Source organism: Thermobia domestica, chromosome 4 (genome assembly GCF_964235325.1).
Source record: "Thermobia domestica chromosome 4, izTheDome1.hap1.1, whole genome shotgun sequence".
Classification (NCBI taxonomy): Eukaryota; Metazoa; Arthropoda; class Insecta; order Zygentoma; family Lepismatidae; genus Thermobia; species Thermobia domestica.
In genome coordinates, this window is record NC_137457.1 from 27,403,009 (window position 1) to 27,429,173 (window position 26,165).

General features: G+C 36.7%; 1 protein-coding gene across 1 annotated transcript; it reads left to right on the plus strand.

Annotated features, from left to right (window-relative positions):
- Positions 1-1,884: 1,884 nt before the first annotated feature.
- LOC145683791 (uncharacterized) lies at positions 1,885-24,328 on the plus strand. The gene is made up of 3 exons (XM_081755373.1): positions 1,885-2,150; positions 17,240-19,367; positions 23,973-24,328. Exons 1-3 carry the CDS (start codon positions 2,078-2,080, stop codon positions 23,977-23,979), a joined length of 2,208 nt encoding a protein of 735 aa, XP_081611499.1. The 5' UTR covers positions 1,885-2,077; the 3' UTR covers positions 23,980-24,328.
- The last annotated feature ends 1,837 nt before the right edge of the window (positions 24,329-26,165 follow it).

Sequence of the window (26,165 nt, forward strand, 5' to 3'; positions counted from 1 at the left end):
ACTTCATAATGAGGAACTACATAATTTATACGGTTTACCCAACATTGTTAGGGTCGTCAAGTCTAGGAGGCTTAGGTGTTCAGGTCATGTAGCTAGAATGGAAAAAAGTAGAAATGCTTTCAAAGTCTTGACCGGAAGAGCAATCGGAAAACGACAATTAGGAAGACGTAGGCGCAGATGGGAGGACAATATTAAGATGGATCTCGCAGAGATTGGAATAGAAAGTAGAAACTGGGTGCAGTTAGCTAAGGACAGAAGTCAGTGGAGAGCTTTTGTGAACACGGCATTGAACCTCCGGGTTCCTTAGGCCATAGAGTTAGTTAGTTAGTTAGATCGCGCGCTGAAATTCCTCTTGTCACCAATCTTCTCAATATCTCACCTGTAAAGAGAAAATAGACATAGCTTTATCTCATATAGTTTCTGCGTATTGCAAAATATATGGAGTGACCCAAGCCCTTTACACCTATATATATATATATATATATATATATATATATATATATATATATATATATATATATATATATATATATATATATATATATATATATATATATATATATATATATGTGTGTGTGTGTGTGTGTGTGTGTGTGTGTGTGTGTGAAGGGCAACCATATTATCACCCCGTCCGTATGGTTACTGAATTTGGATTTAAACTTCATTGGAAGTATCATTATTCATCTCGGTAATCCCAAAAACTTTGGATTGGACATGACTACTGGTCCGCATTCAATTTTTATTCATGTCATCACTTCACCCCCTAATAGAAACTAAGTTAGGTCAAGGGTCCACTCATCATCAAGTTCGGTGTAGTGGTCTAGAAGTTAGCCGTCAACCATTGTTACATTCATATACATATATGTTATCATATACTTTTATATGGCCTGTAATTATGTATATGATATTTAACAAACTGTAGTATTTGTAATTCTGGATAAAAAGGCAACATTGTGTAACTTGAGAGTGGGGATAACTGTGACTGGATGGAACACCATCACACTATGCCACACCACTATGAGAGTGACTGAACGAAATATTCTCGAACCGCTGCATCGGTTGACGTGGGTTTGTGAAGTGGCCAACCCCATCTCCCGATTTGTCACTACCTGACTTTTTTCTATGGGTTCTTTTAAAGAACAAAGTGTATCAACATCACATACGCAATTTGACCCAAGCTATCACAGATGAGTTTCACAGGATACCAGTACGGTTCTGTCAAGATGCTTGTGACAGCATTGCTCTTCGTCTCCAGGCATGTATCGATTTGGACGACGGTGCATTAGTGGACCATGCTATGGAGAACAGAGATTAAAATTATTGTAAGGAAAGGTATCAGAGTAATTTTCAAGTTACGTTGCTAGTTTCTTTACTGCGGTCTTTGAAACATCATACAATTAATTATGGGCCACCCTGTATATATATGACAAAAGCAAAATATCTATTTTTTTTCTTGTGGTGTGGGATAGATCAGTATACAAAGAAAATGACTGCCTCTGTATTCTTTAAAGAAAGTCATAAAACCATTTTATACTTCCGGTTTCTTAACCTCATCTATATTGTTTCCGAAACGGCAACAAAAACTCAAAAATTTGCATACAGGAAGCGCTAATTAATAAACAAAATACCCTCCTCACAAAGTGAACCAGCCCATCTGGAATGTTAACACTGGTAAAAACCCCAGCCATTGAAATGCTGAGAATGCCTTGCAGGAATACCATGTTTGCGGTTAGTGGACATGAACATTCCCAGCCACGTTCCTCATAATGTCTTCTCATGCTAGATACTTATTAATTCGTACGATTTTCATCTTTTCCCGGATTTTATTCTTTTCTCGTCCTTGAAGGAATTCCCTGATGCGCAGACACTGAAAAAAGGTGCTCCTACTTTGGCTATTGTGTGTGTATATATATGTTCTTATCCAGCGCCTCTGCCGTTCACTTATATAAGACATTTCTTAATCACTACCGTCTAATTAGGATCTTTACACACCGTGTGCATTGTTCTATAAACCAACTTGTGTCAATATCATCATAAGTATTCTCAGTTGTTTTTGGATATCTACAAACTGACAACAATGAATGTTCTTCTAGTGTTTGGATTCTGCTGTCTTTTCTCAACTATCTCTAGCAGTACTAACAATAATCAAGGTAAGTTAACGTTCCTTAATTAGTGTATATTTCTGATAATTAATCGGTTCTGTCAAGAAAGAAAACGTTATGAACGTAGATCTTTCCAATAGGCAAAAAAAAAAAGACGTTAAAAATATAATGGATACACCCTATGCTATGTAGGGATGGACGCCAATCCCCGGGCATTCTCAAAGTTTGTTTGGCCCTCCCGTTAGTATTGATTTCTTGTAGGCGATAGCAGACAACGACATATATATATATATATATATATATATATATATATACACAGTAGCGTACCCAGGAATTTATTTCGGGGGGGGGTTCAAACTAAATATGAAGGTATTTTATATTAAAATTAGTAAAATTGCCCCTAAAATTACGCTAAATTTTAAAAAAGTCGAAATTTCGGGGGGGGGGGGGTCCGGACCCCCGTGACCCCCCTGCGTACTTCCCTATATATATATATATATATATATATATATATATATATATATATATATATATATATATATATATATATATATATATATATACGAGGATGATTCAGAAAGTAATGCATCCAAGGTGATAACTTTCTTTACGTTTGATAGATAGCACTGATACAGGTATCAGTGGGAAAGTTGAAATGTCAGCTACAAATGGTGGAATCATTTTTTCAACATAGTCCCCATTACGGGCAACACACTTGCACTAACGCGAAACAAGGTTCTTCATTGGAGAACAATTGTGGTGGCTGTTGGTGACACTATTGCCGAACTACTGCTTCTACTTCCGCGTCACAATTGTAGCGTTGGCCCTTAAGAGGCCTTATCACTGCGAAATTAAAATACCGCTAATTTTACAGTAATTATGTGATATCTTCAAATAGATAAAAGATAATCGAAAAGTGGAACAAGACCTCCCTAGACAGTATTATTTTGCGTGAGATACCGTTATCATGACTCATTTATCTGCTTTCGATTTCCAGCCATTTAGAAAATCGGCATTTATTTTCGCGTTTCTAAATAACAGCAAACAAAAAGCTATTAGGTGACTCGTGATAACGGTAACACATGCAAAATAACATCGTCTAGGGAGGTCTTGATTCACTTTTCGATTATCTTTTATCTATTTGAAGATATCACATAATTACTGTAAAATTAGCGGTATTTTAATTTCGCAGTGATAGAGACTCTTAAGGTGATCCTCAAATTTGAGGAAGAGTGAAAAGTCGCAGGGTGCAAGATCCGGACTATAGAGAGGATGAGGCAGAATGTCAACAACACTTTGTCGTAAATGGGACAATTTTGATGTCTTTTGACGGAGGAGATGACGTGTGGTGGTACTTCATCGATTGACACTTCATTTCCGGGTCGTAATGGTATATCCATGACTCGTCGCCGGCGATGAGTGTTCCTGGGTGCACAAAATTCCGCAGTCAGAAATTCAGTGACAACCCGCTGTTTCAACCGGACTTCACCATTGAATGCCATGGATTGCTTCATTACTCAGAAATGAGAAGACATAGAAAAGTGAAACAAGTGACATTCTATAGCTTAAACATCAGTGCATTAAAGATAAACAGTTCAGAATGTTTGCAATACTATTGGTCAAGTAGTGGACGTGGAAGCATTACTTTCTGAATCGCCGTCGTACCTGAACCCTCCCGACACACAAAGTTATACAGAAATCTGCGCCACTGCCTGTAGACTAATAACACGAGAAACTAATCACAGTAAATAATTATGACACAATTGTTGATATAATAATATGTGAGGGAAAGGGGAGAAGAACTTACGGACACTATATAGTCTACCAAAAATTCGGAATGGGAAAATTCCTTAAGAACAGAGCAGAGCACTGTACAACGGAGCCAACACGCTCTCCTATAAAAATTTAAAAGTGAGTGTAAAATGGTCTTGCTTGGTAGCCGGGAGGGCAATGTTCGAATACCTCGTCTGGATATGGTAACTGACATTTTTCGCTGGATTTTTCTGGCATGCCAGAGAAAACCGTGATAGAAACATATTATGTTTCCACTGTAAAATAACTTCTAAACACTATCTGGAAATATATTATAAATATACCACGTTGACTTGATCCCTAGTCTTCCGTCGCAAGCGCTACTATCGGCTGAAGGAATTCCACTCACTTTCTCTCGCTTAGCAACAGCTGAACCCTTATTGGCTGAACGCGTGGGTGTGTGAGGGTGTGAGCTTTAGTTCGCATTTTTGCCACGGTTCAAGACATTTTGGCAGTATTAGCTGAATTTTTTGACAACGCACTGGCAACCCTGCCCAGGACCGTCGAGTGACCGTTTCTTGGTGACGGGGTGGGGAACCTGTCAATCAACTCTGAATTCCTCAGCCTCGCATTAAAGCCAGCTCCCTATAATAAAGATATGTTAGGCTATTTGTATTGAAACAAAGTGGTATTTGAAAAGACCAGATCTGCTGAAAAATATAAATAACCAAAGTTAACATTATGTTGTGTAAGTACTATTATTTACTTATTTTACATACATTTCAGGATATTTTCCGTAATATTTTAAAAGGAAACTTAAAAGTGAAAGGATGAAGGTGGCTCAGTGGTAGAACGGTCACCTTTGATGCTACAGGTCAGAGCTGCCAACTTCAGAGAATAAATTATCGATTTTCGTCTTTAAAATTGTCGTAGGCTATATTACAAAAAAATATCGAATATTCGTTATGCATGTGTTAATTCTAGAAGCAATTATAGTATCAATAATAATAACAATAATATGTAATAAACTTGTATAGTATTCTTCAGTTTCAAACTAATCCTGAGCCAAATCGGCGTCAGGGTCGAGGTGGCTCAGTGGTAGAGTGTTCAGCTCTGTTTTATGGGGGTCCCTGGTTCGATCCTAGCTTGCTCCAAGTGAATTTTGTGGTGGACAAACACCACTGGCGTCTCTGGCATGTAAAATTTGGGGACGGGGCATCAAAGAAAGTGATTTAAATGGTACTTCCTAGCCCAACCTTTTTATTATCTTCGATTTCATTTGTTACTTTTCTGCTTACCTTCACGGACCCCCTAAAGTATCTATATCAACTCTAATCATTTCACAGCCCGAATTATTAATATTCCAAATAAATATAATTATTATTATTTATATGTTACTCTGTCCTTAGTAAATAAAGTAAATTAGAATAAAATATTGAATATGTTGTACTTTAAAATATTGGGGGGGACGCGTCCCCTCATCCCCTCCAGAGACGCCCGTGACAAACACCGTTTGCGTCGGTTTCCTCGGGGTGCTCCGTTTCCTCCCACTTTCTTCATTCCACCATTTCATTCATTCATCATCAACACCGTGTCATTTAGCCCACATAGCATAATCGTGGGACGTAAAACAAAGGTTTCTTTACATTTCATTTTCCAAATCGGCATCACCGCTTTCACCAGTTTTTAAAATCCTTATTATTTTTTTTTTTAATAACACTACTTTGAACAACAATAATATTTTCAACCCGTCGTAAACGTAATTGAATTTAAGGAATGTATACAGAGTTGCAATTTACGAAATCTCAAATTGTTATTGATGTATTTTTAGCGGCAACGACTGTTAAAATCCTTCGTTAGTGTGTGTGTTCTATAATTATTTAACGCACATCTATAATTTATTTGTGTATTCAAAAACGGCAAAAAAAAAAAATGTGGGGGACAGTTTCTTTGTATACTGAAAATAATATTTTCATAATTACCTGATCTACCGCACAATACAGCGGGTGTGGGAAGCCAATAGGACAGCAGACGATACCTCCGGAGGCTCCCTCTTTTACCCCCACTAACGTTGTCAATGCTTTCCCTTAGTAATAATTTCAGATGAATTTCTCCAAGAGAGTTTTCAATACACAGAAAGTTGTGCTGTGAAAATACCAGTAATCCATGTTGATATGCCCTGGGGAATTTTGTAACTTCGGGGGAATTTTCTCCCCTGGGCCACTCTCTGAAATCATTATTGTATTCAGTTCATTGCTTCATATTTTCATATGACGAATATGTAATGTTAGTGTGAAATACTTTGCATATGATTATTTACTCAGTTACTGGAAAATAGTGTTATATTTGGTAAAACTGCTTCGCAAGCCTAATTTTTAAAACCTATGCTCTTTGGAATTCATTTATCAGGATCAACCAGTTTCTTTCATGTATTTAGCATCTCGAGGTCAGGTTTCGAAAAATATCTCTTGAAGCTTCTCTCAATCATTGTAATATCGTTTATTGTTAAAAAAAAAAGAAAAAGAAAAAGAAAAAGAAAGGAAGGAAGGTAAAGAAATCACCTCCATGAGACATATTCTGCATAAACATATTAGGCCTTATGCAGAGTCGTTTTGACGTAAGATTAGCGTCATACTAAAGACCGGACTACTGCAGGAAACATATGTTAGTCAAACACTTTAGTATGGCACTAATCACGCGTCAGAACGACTCTGCATAAAGCGCATTGGCTCTTATGCAGAGTCGTTCTGACGCATGATGAGTACCATACTAAAGAGTTCGACTTACGTATGGTTCTTGCAGCAGTCAGACTTTTAGTCTGACGCTAATCATACTTAAAAATAACTCTGCATAAGGCCTATTACGTTTTGCCGCAATGGAACAATTGCGTTGTTTGTGACATTGGTAACAAACTTATAGATAGCCGGTGAAATGGTTGTTATTATGTTACTAAAGTTGCTCCTTTATTCATTATATATTTTAAGATGATCATTATTGTTCACCCATACCTTTAATTAGCTTAAAAATTACTTGCACACTAGCGACATCTCTTGGCGTTAGGTGGGAGACAGCGTAAGTAGCGACACTGACTGAGAACTATTAGAAGCGTGACTGGCAGAATGAGACGTCTTGATTTTGTTGTAGGGATTGGTTTTATATTTTTAAAAAAAATCAGGATAACTTATTTTATATCCATAATTTTACTATTTAAAAATAATTGAACATAATAATAATTATTTCAAAATTTTTACCGTTTCCAAATGATTGAGTTTATCAAAATTTGTATCACTTTAAAATGATTGAGTTTATCTCAAAATTTTTACTATTTTAAAATGATTGACTTTATCTCAAAATTTTTATCCTCTTAAAATTATTGTCATCTCAGAAGATTTATCATTTTAAAATAATTGAGCTTCTCTAAATTGTTATAATAATCATTTTCTTCTCTTCAAAAATTTCATTTTATGATAATCGAACTTATTTTCAAATTTTTAAAACAATTGAATTTAAGCCAAGATTTTAATTTTTTAAATTGTATTTTTTCTCAAAATTTTTACAATTTTAAAATAATAACTGGGTTTATATCAAAATGTTTAACATTTCAAGATAATTGATTACAGGCCCATTGCCCAAAAGATGTAGAGCGAGCGGGAAATGACCACTCTAAATTATTTTCTGCCCACGTAAAACAGGCAAGGGCTCCCATCAAGGGGGGCAAGGTGGGGCGCTCGCTTCCCCTAAGAGGAAATTATACTTGGGAATATCGAAAACCCAATAGAATTTTACATTAGTTATAGCAAAATTTGAAAATATACTTGAAATGTCGGTTATACTTGTTCCCCCCCCCTGGAAACCATAACATGGGCGCCCTTGCAGATAATTTTTAAACTGACGGAAAACCATGTACGTATGTTACAATCTAGGCAATGCAAAGATCTTGCAATGCTTTTTATCGAATTATATTCAATTTAGTGTACTCTACTTATTTCTGCCGCGTAAAATAATATGCACCAAATATTTCCCATTAGTCATTTTCCATTTCAAGAATGTCAAAAGCAAGTAGTACAGTATTGCAGCATGTCGAGCACCCAACGTGTCTGTCCAGGTATACTTCCAAAGAATAGTTGTTTTGAGATCCACAACGTTAACTGCAAACATAAATAATTTGTACACTAATTTATTTTAGGAGGTGGTATATTGAGTGCAAGCACTGAATAAAATGTATACTTTATTGTGTATTTATATCGCCTAAAGTTGCAATAATGTTCAAATTTATGTTCAAATTTATGAAAGAAGGAATATTTCAATTCTAGAATAATAATTAATAAGAAATTTAAAAAATTCTCGCAAAGCAACTTGTATAAATTATAATAAAATCAAACAAAAGAAAACTTTGTGGTTTCAATTGGACATACTGTATATAGTAGGCCTATTACTTTCTTATAAGTTTTTTTCCTATTAATAAATAATGACATCTTTAAGTTTTACATCCCACAGTTATGCCGTGTAAGCAAAGGGCTACGATGATGATGAGGAATGAATGAAACGGAGGAATGAAGAAAGTGGCAGGAAACGGGAGAACCCCGAGAAAACCCAGTATTTGTCCACCAGAAATTTCACTTGGCGCGAGTTGGGAGAAAACCAAGGACCCCACGCGCCAGAGATGAACGCTCTACCACTGAGCCACGGCGGCTCCACATTTTAATAAATACAAGTGACTTGCACTCAGTACATTTTTATCATAATTTCTTATAACGATATTTCTGGTTCTTAAACATTAATATTGAACCATTAAACACACAAAATTACTATTTTGTACACTTTCTTTAATAATTATAAATGAGAAGCGTACAGTTTACTTTCTACTTAAATTTCTAAGATGACTGCTTAACTAACTGAATAATTCTATTTAATCTCTGTTGTCATGACGACGACATCAAAATTAAATTACCTAAAACATGCACCAGATTTAATATTTTTTATATATTAACATTATAAATATATTATTTCTTTGTCTTTCTTTTCTTCTATTAGCAGAATCTGCCTAGTATATATTTAAAACATATTATGGCCCAAAATTACAAGTAAATTACAATTGTTACAAGTAAAATATGTAAATTACAATTGTTACAAGTAAAATATACAACATACTGTTGTATTCTGGACGATAATGAAATGAAACTTACGTAGGATGAAATGGAAACCTAGGAAGCAAGAAACTTACGTAGGACCTTGTGGTGGACGAACACAATATGCGTGAATTTAGTCACGTTCTTCCGTTTCCTCCCACTTTCTTCATTCCACCATTTGATTCATTTCTTATCATCTCTGTTTTCTTAAGCCTACACGACATAATCGCGAGACGTAAAACTGAAAGATTTCATTTCAGTTTTCGAACCTCCTTTCATCATTCATAGAACAACATGTTTACACGTATTCCGAGTTCAGCCAATTAATTTTCCTCACTCAGAGGTGAATGAAGGTGTGGCAAAAACGTTGAATGACTTGTATGAGGCTTAGGCAGCTACAGTACATTTACAGTAAAGAGAACACACTTGTAACCCTGTTTTAAACGTCACTAAGCAAGCATAAATTTGCTGTGTGTGAGAGAGAGAGAGATAGAGGGGAGGGGGAAGTGACCAAACCAGCCCTTTATGTACTGCAAAAACGCTTGTATTTTGAAAAAAAGAAAGAAAGTTTGAAGCTTGATCCAGCATGTGGTATCACCAGGTTCCATTTAAAACCATGTGTTCATTTTGCTTTTTCTGTGCCGTTCAAGGAGATAAAGGAAAGGATGAAATAAGAAAATTTCGGTATAACCGTACCCCAACGTCTCAGACCGCTCGACAACACCTGGAATTCATTTTCTAAATTCGGTAATCCTCCTAAAATTCCAATATGGTACCATGTTTAAAACATTAGGGTAGAACAACATATGACGTCGTTTAATCCAAGGATACTAATTTTATTTAGTAATAATTTCTTGAAAGAAAATTATCTAATCTTTACATCATTGCAATTATATTTTTTTTAACTACAGAATTTCAGTTCTCGTGAGATATGAACACTTAATAAGAAAAACGAAAGCGTAAAATAAATAATTTAAAAAAAAAACAAATGACAAACACAAAGCGTGAGAAAATGGGGAAATTTCCTGTGAAAGTCAAGGGCAAGGATATAATACATTATATGCATGCTATATCTCTTTTAAGTACGTATGGATTTATGGGAAAATGTAGTTTTCCTTTTTCACCTGCTAGTTTAATGTGTTATTTGTTTTTATCTCTATGACGTGGATGTTTGTTTCATGTTCCATAAGCAACGAAATTGTTTTCTTTAAAATTAAACTCAAAGATATTTTTTTACATAGTAATAATTTATTTTAAAAAAAAAAAAGAATAGCCACGAAAAGTATCGTAATTTGAAAGTAAAATAAATATGTTCTTAGATACGTTAAATACTGCAGTGTAAGCTTCAAGGTGAACAAAATCTACGTCGTAATACGAAATCATATGCCGGATGTATATATGTATGTACCGGTACAATATCTGCCCCTTAACAGACTGAAAAATCTTCAATTTAAAAAAAGAAAAAGTATCTCTCAACGTAGATCCACAAGAACTGTTTCTGGACTATACTCTTTTGGTAAATAAAATCCTTGAGCTTAACGTCTCACGATAATGCTCTTTTGGCTAAGTCTTAGGCTATTTGAGAAAGCGTTACCCCCTGTAGCGAACGCGGCCAAAGTGTCTATTCAGTAATTTTACTTTCACCAGATGTGTAAATCATACTGTGAGCCAGTCAGGGTTTCCAGGTCTTTTTGCCAGGTCCAGGTGTGTAATAGCAGAGTTCCAAACCTCTGCACAAACCATCTTCCAAGCAGATGTTTCTTGCTACAATCCCTTTGCCTGGCAACACGTCTTTCCTTTTTTTCCCCTTCCTTTTGAAATCTTTTAAACAGCAGGCAGTCTATTGTTCCGACCCGCACCAAATACGCTTGAGCTGACGTTTTCTCAGCGATTTTATTGCTTTCGGATTTATGATTAGCCATCTACATTTAAATACATGGTCAGCGTATTCCAAGAGTACGCATGAGCAATAAATACGCTTTGCGATCGTCACAAATAGCCGTGTACTTAGGGAGACAGATGATTAAGGGATGATGGAAGAGTTGGTGGAATGAGAAAGTGGGAGGAAACGGGACTACCTCGAGAAAACCCACGGACACAATGTTGTCCACCACAAACTTACCTTGCTGGAGATTAAACCAGGAACCCCACAAAGCAGAGACAAGCGCTCCACCACCTTTAAGCGATTAAGCGTTTCAAGAATACATTTGAACCACTGATTGGAAAAAGGGAATAAGTACAATTTTTTGCGATTTTAACCTGAGATAGCAGATTTGTTCCTTTGAGATAGTTACATCGTTGAGTAGAAAATAGGAATGTTTGGGCAACTCTATGTGACCAATGTAGAAGACAAAATATCTCGCAGCTCCTCCGTGGCTAAACGGTTAGCGTACGCGCCTTTGGCGTGGGAGACCCGGGTTCGATTCCCGGTGGGAGCTCACGTGGTTCGGATTTCACGTTAATCAGTAGGTCCACGTCTCATATAGCCTCGCTGATGAACGGGACGTTAAACTCAAAATCAACTCAAAATATCTCGCTGATTAGAAAAAGGGAATAACTAAATTTCTTATTTCCTTCTTCCACTCACTATAGGATACCACCACAACTGTGATACTGTGTGTATGTAGACAACCATTAGAGCCCTCTGCTGACGTTACGATACTTCGCCTTGTCTTCGCATTGCACAATCTATAGAGAAATATTTGCCCCAATCAGTTACAGATTTACGTATTTTCAGTGATACAAGTGTGATCATACAATACCAAAACTGCAATCATACAATGACATGAATGCTTTTCAGTCTGATCGTGTCATAACGCTTTACCACTGTACAGCAATATTTGCCTGTCAGAGGTTACAGTTTTTACCATGTGACCGAAATTTTGTTATAATCAAACGAGAACTCACACGACACAATCGCATTTATTTACCAGAGCAGTATAACCACATGATTACGAATGCAAGAAATACTGATACTAAATTTCAGGTTTACGAAGTTGTCAATGAAGAAATCTTAGATTTTAAACATTGGTGGTAACCGTTTTACAAGAAATCTTCAGGTAGCATTGTGGACAAAACAGTGAAATTCCAAGTACGTAAATGAAGACACTGTTTATAAAGCAGAATCTCTAGGTTATGTGCAAGCTCATAAGTTTATCAATGAACTAAGAACTGATATTTTTCGATTACTCAAAAGTAATGTCACAAACGTTCCACTGCATACGATTGGGGCAAGTCCCGATCAATCAGAAAAAGATAAACGATTCTTCACAAATCATCAAATGCATACCTGACCAATACAAAAAGTTTTATAGGATGATTTGTTCATGGAAAACCACTGACCAAGAAACTGCAGAAGACGAAGATGCAAACGGGTAGGACCCTATGTAAAGTCATTCTATTTTGACAACGTATTTTGCTACGTATTTTGTTCAGCTGTCTATTGTACTACTTTTCTTGCTGTACGAATAACATGTGCTGTACAAAAAAAAAAAAAAAAAAAACGGTGGCAATAAAAGGGGTAGTAGCCTAACATGAGTGATAGTTCGGATACATACTGTATATATCCAAGATTAACATACAACATTGTATTCAGCATGTATATTTTCATAGCTTTCTATCATAAACTGCACATTACATGCTCTACACACAGTTACAATTGCGTCCAACTCTAATTGATTGGAAAAAGGGAATAGTTTTTCCATTTTTAATCTTATTTAACCAATTGCAGTGCTGCAATACAAGATTCTCCTTCTTGTCTTAGTGTTTGTTAGTTCTTTTGCTACAAGTAATCAATTATACACTTTTTGCAACAAGTACAAACAACGCCTCGGGAAGGTTTTTTTTAGCGTTTTTGAAAACTTAGGTCTGATGCACTTATTCCCTTTTTTCGAATCAGTGATTCATTTCGTCTCCATCTCCATCGTAAGCATTAAACCAGAAATGGTAGAAAAAATATTAATCACTTCCAGTTTTAGTGGTCATCATCATGAAATAAAATAAAATAAAAACCAACAGATGTCGAGAAGCAGTTTCCTGAAATCAATTAAGAGCACCAAGAGTATATGCCATCTCCACTGTAATATTTGTATTAAAATAAGAAATACAGCATGGAATCAACCATTTCCGTTTTTAACGATAGCTATAGAATAGAAACCATAATAGACAGAGAGACAAGCTATTATTTGCAATCAATTAATCGTTCCAAAAGTTATAACTTATTTTCACTCGACTCTGTCCAATAAAATTGGGAGCGGTCCCGGGTTCGATTCCCGGTAGGGTCACCCGGTCGAAAAAGGGTAACACGCTTTTTCAGGCCAACCACCTTGAATGAGGTTTTCCTGGGTTTTCCTCATTCACACCAGGCAAATGTCGGGGTGGTACCTAACTTATAGGTCCCAGGCCGCTTCCTTCCTTCCCCAATCCTTTCTTCTTCCCCTTTCCCCGGATTGTGTGCTCGCCGAGGTACGTCATCCCTCAAAACGTGACGTGCTAAATGGCCTTAGATGCCGAAAGTCCAGAAACCTAAATCCTAAATTCCTCTGTCCACTAAAATCAGAAGAAGTAGCAACTAACTATCACTTCTGGTTTCAAAATTCAGAAAGCATCACACCATATAAACCAAACTCCTCTGCAAGGTGTACACGCGGTTAATTGTTAGGATTGCCGAAAAGTTCGTTTTCCCAACTTTCTCAAAAATACACATGAGGATTTTGACTCACCCGTATAATTTTGTTTAGCTCGCAAAGATCTATGTTTTGGCATGTGTTTCATTTTTAAGCATTATTTTTTGTTAAACCGTCATGATATTGCACAAGTTCATCGTAATCAATAAGGAAACAGAAAGATCGAAATAAGTTTTTGTACAGTAAACTCCCATTTAACGGACTAATTGAGGTGAAAGGGTCTCCCTTTCCTCTCATATTACCATTCCACCAATTATTTCATAATTATTCAATTTCATTGTTCATTTGTTTTCTTTAGCTTGAAGGACATAACTGCTACGATGCCAAACTAAAAGGGTGTCTCATAAAGAATACAACTTTCGAAATACTCGCCATTTCTGTTCTAGTAAGTTGGCAACACTGAACGTTACATTTTTTTTATCTGTTGTCTTTGTGAATAGTAGTCATGGAGCGGCGAATAGCGCATGATCGTCATCGCCATTCACATGGAAAAAATGGCGTGTACGGCGTACGAAAAACCGTAGGTTACATGCGTAAATCCTGTAGTTTCTGGACTTAACACACGACTATAGATAACAACCTGCAACAAACCTATAACTGAAAACGTTATGTTTCGTAATACTTTCCGTATAAGTTGTTCCGTCTATACGTACTTTCCGTATGAAACAATGTAGGCGGTCATGATCTCACATACAAATGAACGTATATAACATATAGCTGGCGTATGTAACATACTTATAGGTATGCAAGCTGAAAAAGGGCAGTACATACGGGTAGCATATGGCTAACGTATGATCCGTTCAGATTTATGTAGTAAACATACAGATTCCGTGTATTTGTACAACATACCGCTGTTCGGTTAACGGATTTTTCTCAGTGCATTTGTCTCTGTACAACATTCATTACAATTTCGTCAACAATTTGATGAAGGGTCGTATCTCAAAATCTCACTTTTTCAGATATAAAGAAAGACACGATAATTACGTGGACAGGAAATCAGTTGAATAGGTAATAACCCGTCACCTATTCCATTTAATTATGTGGAATATATGATCAATTATTGCATATTTAACTTTTTTTTCTCCTTTATCGCATTACATTTCTTTCTTTATGCCTGAAAAAGTGAGATTTTGAGATACGACCTTTCATCAAATTGTTGACGATTTGTAATATGTTTTCATTATGATAACACAACGTTCCACCGTGAAACGCTCCATTTCTACCCGTACAGAAAACAGACGACTATCATGAGCTATTTGGTGCTCCGTGGCTATTGTGCTGCCAAAATGTCTTGAGTCGTGGCAAAAAATGCGAACTAATGCTCACACCCTCACACACCCACGCGTTGAGCCAATAAGGGTTCAGCTCTTGCTAAGGGAGAGAAAGCGAGTGGAATTACTTCAGCCGATAGCAGCGCTTATAACGGAAGACTAGGGATCAAGTCAATATAGCATATCTATAGTAACTACAAAGACAAAAAATGAAATTCGTGTAATGTACAGTGTTGCCAACTTATTAGAACAGAAATGTCAGTCATTTCAAAAGTTATGTTCTTTATAGGACACACAGGGGCGTCATTTAGGGGGGGCAGGGAGGGGCATTTGCCCCCCCCCCCAAGTTTGAGATGTATATAGATTTTATCAATAGAATAATAGTAAATCAGTGAAAAACGCGAAATTTTACTTATATCAAGAGGTCTTGCCCCCCCCCCCCCAAGCAAAATCTGAAATGACGCTCCTGGGACACCATTTAGAACTTTGATTTCGATTTACTTTCAACTCAGCTCCAAACCAATAAACCAACCAAAGAAAATCATTGTATAGAATTATAATAGAGTCTCACAGGTAATTTAATGTGTCACTGTATATCTCGTATAGAGCGTTCAGAGCACAAGGGAGCTAAGTTCAATTATCAAAGGTATGGGAGAAAGAGATATAAAAATGGCACGGTGCGCATATGTACACTCATTGTCGCATATCTATAACTGTCTTGTTGTGTGAATATAATTGGATAATGATATCGCAGTTTACTTTTGATGCTGTTACTATGTGCATAATCGGGAAAAGTATATTTGTAGTAATTTTCATACGGAAAAAATTATAAATACAAAAAATTAGAATGAGTACATCAAAATGTTGCTAAATGGGCAAGAAAAGTTTTTTTTCGTTATATTGTTCTTATTTACAGCTCCTTTGACATGAAATTTACCACATACATGTATTTGAAGCTTGTACACACACTAACATTATAAGAAATACCGGGCGAATTCGTTATCAAATTATATTCCTACAACAATATATTTATAGACATGAGACAATCATTTTGGACATGACTGTACCTGCAAATGGTAACACTGTTTTATGCATTATAAGATCTGTTTACGATGTTTGAACATGAATCTTTTATGCTATGAAAAGGAGCTTCAGTTAGAGATCTTACATATCAAATACATCCAAAATGAGTGGACTTGACTCCCTTTTGCGCTGAATGTGCATATGTATACTTTGTATACTTTGATATGTATATACAGACCTAGTCAGCGATCACCACTAGATAGTGCCAGAATTGCGCATTCAAAACATTTCCTGATCCCTACACATTTTTTGCTACTGAAAACGCGAGTAGTAGGGGTCCCTCATGCTCTCACTTGGCTTAGATTGGCTGAAGAACGTCACATGACCTGATCATGTGCTATAACGTCATAGGGGTCAATGTCCTCTATATTTTGGGAGGGGCAACTTGATCCGCCCCCTAAATTTCGGAAGAAGACCGTAGGACCACCCTCTTAAATTTTGGAATAGCCAAAATTGGTATGGTAACATAGGACCGAGGTATGTGCCTCCGTAAATTTTGGGAGTCCATATCATTCCCTTTTATAGTTAAAAAATACCAAAAATTCAAATTTCGAAGGTTTTTGTCCTAATTTATCCTATTAGATGAGGTATGATTACTTTATATGGTTATATGGGTGTGTATAGGGATTAATTTCCTTTCATAGGACACGAGTACATTGATGTCTTTCTCTAATTTTTGGGAGGGACACATTGGCCCACCTCTTAAATTTGAGAAATTTTAATAAACAATAATTGCTAAATGTTTTCTTTGACCCTAATATATATAACTGTCAGTTTAGAGATGGTTCATATCGTTCCTTTTCATGGGTATAACATTGTCAAAAATTTAAAATTTGGATAATTTTTTACCCATGAAAAGGAACGAGATGGACCCATGCCAAATTTTAAAATTTGGCAATTTCGAGAATTTAAGAGGATGATCCTACGTACCCGTCCCAAAATAAAGAGGGCATTGATCTCTATAACGTTATACCACGTGATCAGGTCACGTGACGTTCCTCAGCCAATCAGAGCCAAGTGAGACCAAGAGGAGCCCCTACTACCAGATGTAATTTTCTAACTTGCCCATTTATTTTGGAAATAGTATCCCTTTCAAAATATCGTATTTTGTTCAATGTGCTTTCTATAATTTGAATTTATTATCTGTAAAATATGGTTTTTAATTATAATCATTACTTTAGAATAAGTAAGTGACATATTTGTTTCTTTACTTGCAGATGATCCGTTAACACTCACTGAAATTACTGACGACGGTCAACACATTATCGTAAAAAGACACGGTCTTCTTCGAAGGCTCTTGAAAGAGAAACTGTTTGGTGGTGGCAGTTATAATAACTATTATCCAGTGGCTGTGTCAACTTGGGGTGAAGGTGATGGTGGATGGGGTAGTCAAGAAGGAAATTATGTCATTAGAAGTGTTAGCACGGATGGTGGAAGTAACTATAATTCCTATCCAGGAGGAGGTGTTTGGTCCAATCTAGCCAAAGGGGGTGGACTTGGAGGAAGTTTCTCCATCACCATTGGAGGAGGAGGATCTGGATTCAAGGGTGGTTCAAGTGGGGCAGGTCCTGGTTATGTGGTCTCTGAAGGACCTGCCTATGCTGGTGGATATCCAAGCTATGGGATTGGTGGAGGTGGAGTTTCATCTGCGTCCGCATTTGCAAGTGGTTCCGGTTCTTCAGGTGGTCCTCAGAATGTCTACGTTCAAGAAGTGCCCGTTGTAGTCAAACCAGGTCCTAGTTTTGGTGGTCAATTCGGTGGAAATGCAGGTGTAACATCCTCAACGTCGTTTTCAGGTTCTTCTGGTAATGCTGGTTACCAGGACAATGTTCCGGTGTCAGATGGTGGGGTATCCGTAACTGTTTCTAGTGGCGGACCTCCGAGTGGTTCTCCTCAAAGTTGGTATAACGAAGGGGCGTCAGTTCCCAATTTGCAACCAGCAGCAACTTACCAGCCTGGTTTCTCTTCAAATGGAGGTATATCTGTTTCAACATCTGTAGCCAACTCGGCTCCTAACATTGGCTCTCAGACTTACTACAAACCACAGCAACAATCTGCGTATGGCGGTGGATATGGATATGAGAAACCATGGTTGCCTAACAAGCATATCTCGACATCTGCCGATGGTACGGTGGCTATTGACCTTCCAGAAGCTATAGTTGTTGTAGGAACAGCACCAGCTGGTTCATCAGCTTCAACAATTACATCATCTGCCACACCAGTCGCTGTACGTCCTGTAACAGATCAAGGATATGGCTCAGGCTCTACGTATACAGTGGACATTCATAAAAATATTCAACATTATAAACCTCATCATCATCATCACCACCATGATCATCCTGGAGGCTCATCTCATTTTGAATATCACAAAGATGTTAGTTTTGGCCATGGAACCAATGGTAACACACCAACTGTCATTGTGCAAGAACAACCTATTGCTACTAATCCGGGATTTACAAACCAAAATTATGCATCAGCTTCAGTGTCGTCAACAAATGCAGGAAACAACCAACCATTTGTAACAGAAACAGGATACGGAAACCAAGGATTTGTCAATAAACAACCTATCGTTAGTGGACCAAACTACGGCATTCCTGGACAAACAGTTGTCAGCACAATTGTCACCAAACAACCAATTGTATCCGGTACAACTTACACGAATAGGCCTTTTGTTCATACCCAACCAATTGCACAAGGAGGTTCTGGTTTCTCTGCTGGTGGAGCAATTACCTCAACCTTTAATACTCCTGGGTCTAGTGTTAGTAACTACGGAAATGTAGGACCATCCGGTACTGTGCATGCTACTGATAACATCCATTATCAAACTCAGCAACCAAGTTTCTCGTCAAGCTCAGCACAAGCTTCAAGTTTCAGCAATTCTGCGTCCTCAAATTCTGGTAATAGGCCTCAAATAATTCCTGCTGAGTTTATACGCACTGGAAGTCTACATAGTTTTAAAAGCGATGATCACAGGGACCATGCATCTTCAGGCAATGTTGGTGTTCAATTCTCTAAAAATATTGGTTTAGAAACTGGTCATACAGACTCTCACTTTGGATCAAGTAATTTTGGGTCATCTACCGGAAGTGGTTTGGGTTTCAAAGAAAACTTAGGGGGACAAATTGGTGGCTTAGGAGGAAAATTCACGAAAGAATTAAGTCTTGATGGTAACGGGGGTTTTACAGGTAGTTTCAAGTTGTCTGGAGGAATTGGTGGATCAAGTGGCTGGGGTGAAAGTCATGAGTCTCATGGTTCAGATAGTGGTTCATCTTCAGGAGGCTACTCATCTGCTTCTGCCAGTAGTGACTCAGCAGCATCTAGCAACTTTCAAGCACCTAAGATTGGGTAAGAATCTAAGTTTTTTTGTAATAGAAGTATGATAAATGTACGTAATTTAAGAATTTGAGTAATTGACAATTAAGCAAATAAAGTAAAAACCTCTGACATTAAGCATCGAAATATTTAATCTGACCAGTAGGAATGGATAACACTCGTGGAATCCATAGGCGCTATAGATGGTATTAGTATTAGTGGATTTTCATGAAGAATAGTTTCTAATTATCTTCGCGGCTGAGTGAATGCCGTAGTGTCAACGCCATCTGATTTTCTGAAATTGTCACCCATTTAATTTGTTGGCCACACCCAACATTGCTTGACTGGTAATTTAACCCTTTCACTGTGGAAGGCGACAGAAAGAAACTTTCCCTAACCTGCGAATGTCGATTATAGTCGACGTGTTAAAATTTGTCTGTATCTTGGTTTTGTTTTAGTTAACTATAGTCGCCAAAGGTTTTCTGTGCGATTTCTATTGTTTATCGAAAACAATAGAACACAAAAAATTGAACGATACAACTTTGGCGACTACTCTCGACAAAGCCAAGGTGCGGACAAACAAATTTTAACCTGTCGACTATAGTCGACATTCGCATGTTAAGGGGGCAGACTACTAAATATTTTTGAAAATCTAATAATTTTTCTTTTGCCCGTTTTTTGTAAGTGGAAAGACGTAATAAAATGTAACTTGCCACAATAGTAGATAATGTTATTCTACGCCCGAAAATTCGAATCGGAAGAATTTTCAGTGTTGCAATACATAGAAATTACAGTGTGACCAGAATTTGAATTACTCAAAAATCTAGGTAAAGGCAGCGACTAGAAAAATGAACTCAACGGTAATTGATGACTTATCATGCTGCCTATGTTCCTTGTTTACTACCTTTTAAATAATGTTTCTATTTATTTTGTAATGACTTATTTATTTTGTAATAATTTATGTAAGGTTTATAAAATAAATAGAAATATTATTTAAAAAGTAGTAAACAAGGAACATAGACAGCATGATAAGTCATCAATTACCGTTGAGTTCATTTTTCTAGTCGCTGCTTTAACCTAGATTTTCGAGTAATTCAAATTCCGGTCACACTGTAATTTCTATGGATGGCAACACTGAAAATTCTTTCGATTCGTATTTTCGGATGTAGAATAACATTATCTATTACTGTGGTAAGTTTCATTTTATTATGTCTTTCCACTTACGAAAAACGGGCAAAAGAAAAAATATTACTTTTTCAAAAATATTTAGTAGTCTACAGCCTTAAGGAAATTTTCTTTCTGTCGACAAAAGTCGACTTCCTCTGTGAAAGGGTTAAAGGGAATCTGCAGAACTGACAGGTTAATATGAGGGAAAAACTGAGCATTCTACTTAACATCTTTTATGAGGAGTGTGTCTACTGCTTCAAATAAAGAGGTACGAGGGAGGTTTTATTTATTTTCGTTAAACCATCAAAAAAGAACCGCGTGTGATGGTGAAACGGGGATAGGTCAAATTGTTCATTGGAGATCGACCATCCTCCACATTGTTAGACAGACTGTGGTGTTCAATCACTACTAGTAGCGGGCATGAAAATATATCGAACACAATCGAAACGCTCACCAAGTTTGAACTACATGGTGTAGTTCGATTTCTCCGAGCGGCTGCTGAATTATCCTTAATTCCAAGATTAGGACAGTTCAGAAATCATAATCTACTCCTTTCACGAACCACATGGTTCACGCGATCATCAAGATTGTCTGCAACCATAGATTTCCACGCTCAGCTAATCTCGTCGTGTAGATCAATATGTTCTTTCTCAAAGTCTGTGTAGTATGTGTGCACACAGCCATTTACAAAGTTCTTGTCATAATTCTTACTCATTTGATGATGAACTGCTTTTCCATTATGTTGTCCTTCTGCCTGGAGACTTCGAATTACATCATATACTTCGAATTACATCATGTACTTCGAATCACATCATATACTTCGAATTACATCAAGTACTTAGAATTACATCATGATTCTATTCACTTGGTATATATTCACGATCGCTACTCCATAATGATTGAGTGAGGGTGAGCAACGTTCAGTGAACAATTTTTCTTAGCCTCATTTCTCTTAGCATATCAGAGGAATAGCATGGGCACGACACACTATGTGTCAATTAACCTTTTACAGAGCTGGATTAGTTGAATATGCCGCCTGCTTCAGCTGTGCACAATTTTGAAAATGACACGTGGCTTATTTTAAATATTAATAATAATAGTGGTATGTGACCTTTGTTTGGAATTAAGTGAATCTTTATGCCTCCATATTGTCAAAGAATAGGGTAGCTCGACTTGGAAGTTGTTTAACTTTGAGCGTAACGAACTCAGGTGATTTGAAGCAAGGCAGCATGATTTGTTGGTTTAGCTGAGCCAAACCGAACAAGTCTGAAGTAAATAGTCTCTTTTATATTTCATCATGGTGATATTTACGCCTTGTTGTGTGGAAAACGAAACCATCTAACGATAAACTCACTTTAAAAAAAGGATCAACATCCTCCGGTCGGTTTTCAGTATAATGCTCTATCAATCTGGCGCCACCAAGAATTAATTGTCTCGGTGCTATGCTAAACGCTGCTTGAATAGTGCGGCATTGCCAGATGGTGTCGAGTGTTTACTGATGCCAGATAATAAAGGGAGTAATCATGAAATTCTGCTTAGATACTTACTGGAGAACTTATTTTCCGACCTTTACCGCGATTCCTCTTCTTGAACTGCAACGCTAGAATCCAGGGATTTTCTTATTGTGACTACTACAGTAAAAGTAGAAATTTGGCAACAACGCATTATGGCGTTCCGCGTAAGTTTCGTCTCAAAATCTATTTCCTTAAATATAAATTAGTTTTTAAATAAAATGTGAAACATAACACGAAAAACTGTCGAACAAAGTATCTATTTCGTAATAAGATTGGCACTTTAAAATACTTTACACATACAACAAACATTTCATGAAACAGAGCACTTCTAATAAGATCTAACAGCAAGTGCTATCTTGTGTGCTCATTGTAAAACGAATCAAATATTTTCTTTTATTTGTTACATTTTTCGGTATCAGGAGAGACAACCAAATGAATCAGTGTCTTGTGCTGTAGCTGAAACATAACTCTATCTTACAGTACAATATTTATAATATGTAACGTTTCATTGCGCAGTAGTTAAGAGAATGAGCTAAAATATGTACTGACTTTCGGGTGGTGATCCACCTTAATTGTCTCTCGAAAACGAGAAGAGCTTCTGATAAACTGACTACTAGATTCAATATCAGCCTCCTGCTCTGTTCTCAGTTTCATGATCTGTCTGTCTTGCTTCACTAGGAATGAACTTTAAAGAGTTCGACTGTCTTTCGAGAATGAAAAGAGTTTCTGACAAACTGATTTGATTTCGGAGTCAGTAGCTATAATTGATCAAAACACAAATTGCATTTGTTGTATTTGGTAAAACACATCTTTCTAATTGATTACTGATTAAAACACAAAATACTTTTGTATCTGGTTACTACTTACGAGTATTTTCGCTCGTTATTCTAACTTGCTTTCCCAGATGAAATCGCAGACATGTTAACGCACGTGGTCAGAATAGCACGAGCTGCACAGCTCCTTATGTACACAGAACGATGTCTCTTGGCACACTGACTTATTAAGACCGGTGCTTTCTAAGAGTGTAGCCTTGCGCTGCCATCTGTTGGCGTGTTACAAAACCAGTTTCGAAGCTTTTTGATGCCACCTCGTATATAAAATATTTGAAAGGTACACTCATGTCCAAAATTATTGTCGCATGTCTATAAATGTGTTGTTGAAGGAATATAATTTGATTACGAATTCGCCCGGTATTTCTTACAGTATTAGTGTGTGTATAATCGGCAAAGACATATATATGGTAAATTTCATGTCAAAAGAGCAGTAAATAAGAACAATAAAACGAAAATAAAACTTTCTTGTCCATTTAGCAACATTTTGTTTTACTCATTCTAATTTTCATATTTATAATTCTTTTCCTATGAAATTGACCACAAATATACATTTCCCGATTATACATATGGTATCAGTATTAAAAGTACCCTGCAAAATTATTATCAAATTATATTCTTAGAAGAAGACAGTTATAGATATGCGACAATCATTTTGAACATGAGTGTACATTCCACATTTGATTCTTGTTTGTCATTCTGTTCAACTTCCTGGATTTATTGTAAAAAGCGAATGTCTGCCGAGATTTTTTTAAAGTCAATAAATGTTTTTCATGGTTTTCCTCATGCAAACAGACGTACCATGATGTTTACAGTCATTGAAATCCCAACAAAGTAGCGTCTATTACAGGAATTTACCTTTTTTCTCTCAATTTCCATGTCTAGTAGGATTACTAGTGTCTTTTTAACAATTTTAGTTGTATTCTATTGGTTTGAAGTTTGCTCCGATGGGAAAATATGCTAGACTGTCGGCAACACTTTTTATTACAGACCATTTTGGTCAAATTTGGAGGTTTCTTGCCTAAAGCGTATTCCTTTAAATTTTATATCTATTCATAGAAATAATTTCTGTTGTTTTCTATTTTAAAGCCATTATAAAATATATTTTACCTATTTATTTATTACAGGTACTAACCAGGTTATGAACAATATTGCAAGCTGTACCGAAAAATGGATTTCCGCAAGACAGAAGATAGGAAATCTTAACTATTAAAAAAGACTGACTTTTTACCTGCGACAAGTAAATTTATATTAAAAAGACTACCAATGTAAAATTAAAAAGACAATCGACGTAATTACGTCGTTTACTGTATCTTTTGGTATACAAATATTATAATAAAAAATTGATATGTATAATTCGATACTAAATACGTGTTTGTATGCATTTAATATATAATTTTATGTTTTATTAAGCCTTTCCTAAAGGTAGCTTTGTTTCCCTGTTAAAGTAGTTAGTTATTGCGTTAGATTAGTCTAATTGCCGCTTTTTTAAAAAAATAATAAAGCTTCTGTTACTGAATTCCACGATCGACTAATTTGTTTCTATGAGGCTGCATATGTTAGCGCGGGGGGGGGGGCGATCGGGGCAATCGCCCCCTTCCCCAACAGAAGAGGAAACTTTCTTATTTTGTATATATAAATAAAACCCATCCCAAAGTTTGGAGCCTTTAAAAGTAGCAGTATGACAACCCACCGCCCCCTCCAGAAGTCGGTCCTGAATCCGCCCTTGTATGTTAGTAACTACTAAAACAATCCCTGTAACTCCTGAACGAAGTTCTAAACAAACAAATAAAAAAAAAACACTAATTAAGAGGTCAAAAGTAAATATTTACCCATATTTAGTATCAAAATATTTTTGTCTTTTTTTATTGGTATGGTGTTCCTTTTGTCACACTAATTTGTGGAACAATTCATGTGTTCTGAAGTGTCCTCCCCTATCCCTTAAATCAAAGAATCCGTCAGTTCCCCAGGTCAGAGAAATTGTAAGAATTGTGATTTTAACTAGTCTCAACTTCAACAGAGATGTCGGGGCCGAGGTGGCTCAGTGTACAGCGTTCAAACCCTGCTCCCGCCAAGTGAACTTTGTGGTGGACAAACACCGTGTGCGTGGGTTTTCTCGGGGTTCTCCCGTTTCCTCCCACTTTCTTCATTCCACCATTTCATTCATCTCTCATCATCACCGTCTCCTTTAGCCTAACCGGCATAACCGTGGGACGTAAAACTCAAAAATTGCATTTCATTTCAACAGAGATGTGGCTGTCAACACCTGGATTTCCTTAATCAGAAAATATCAACCAGCAACTAGTCAGAGCCAGTCATTAGGCCAACAACTGATTGGATAATCCACCAACCAATCAAAAAGTATTATCCATCGACCAATCACAGCCAGTCTTCAAGCCAACAACTGATTGGACAATCCATCAGCCAATGACAACCCACCTTGTCCACTTACTCTGAAAACCCTATCAAGTTTGAAACCAGTATCTGATACACACACAAAACTATCAAATCTTTGTGAGATTGTTGAAAAACTCCGGAACATTAACTGCATTATGCAGGACTAAGTTATCAGAGCTACCTCGGCTACATCACCTACCACTCACAGAATCCTCAAAAATAGATAAATACATAAATAAATAAATAGATAAAATAAAATAAAGTTAAATTTAAAAATCAAATACTATAATCCATCAGCCTTCGTTCTGTCAAGGAATTTGAAACTTAAAATATACAAAACGATAATCATGCCTGTTGTTCTGTATAGTTGCGAAACATGGTCGCTTACTCTGAAGGAAGAATGCAGACTGAAAGTGTTGGAGAACAAGATCCTAAGACGAATATTCGGACCCAAGAGAAACGGGAGTGGTGAATGGCGGGAACTACATAACGAGGAACTACATAATTTATATAGTTCACCAGACATTGTTAGGGTCATCAAACCTAGAAGGCTTGGGTGGGAAGATCATGTAGCGAGAATGGAAGAAAGTAGGAACGCTTTCGAACTTTTAATTGGAAATCCAATAAAAAGAAAACGACCATTAGGAATACCTGGGCGCAGATGGGAGGGCAATATTAAGATGGATCTCTCAGAAATAAGAATACAAAGTAGAAACTGGATCTAATTGGCTAAGGATAGAAGTCAGTGGAGAGCTTATGTGAACGTGGCATTGAACCTCCTGGTTCCGTAGGCCATAGAGTTAGTTAGTCTGAATATGAAGCCCCCTGCTAGGTACAGGGGGATAAATGGATATAATATTGATATAATATAACTACACTGTATTATAGAAAAAAAATAGAAAATTAAGAAAAAAAATCTCAGA

Bases quoted from the DNA above. Each gene is read 5' to 3' on its own strand.
- LOC145683791 (XM_081755373.1), top strand. From the start codon at position 2,078: ATGAATGTTCTTCTAGTGTTTGGATTCTGCTGTCTTTTCTCAACTATC. The intron at 2,151-17,239 runs GTAAGTTAACGT...CTTTACTTGCAG, and splicing joins CAGTACTAACAATAATCAAG to ATGATCCGTTAACACTCACT.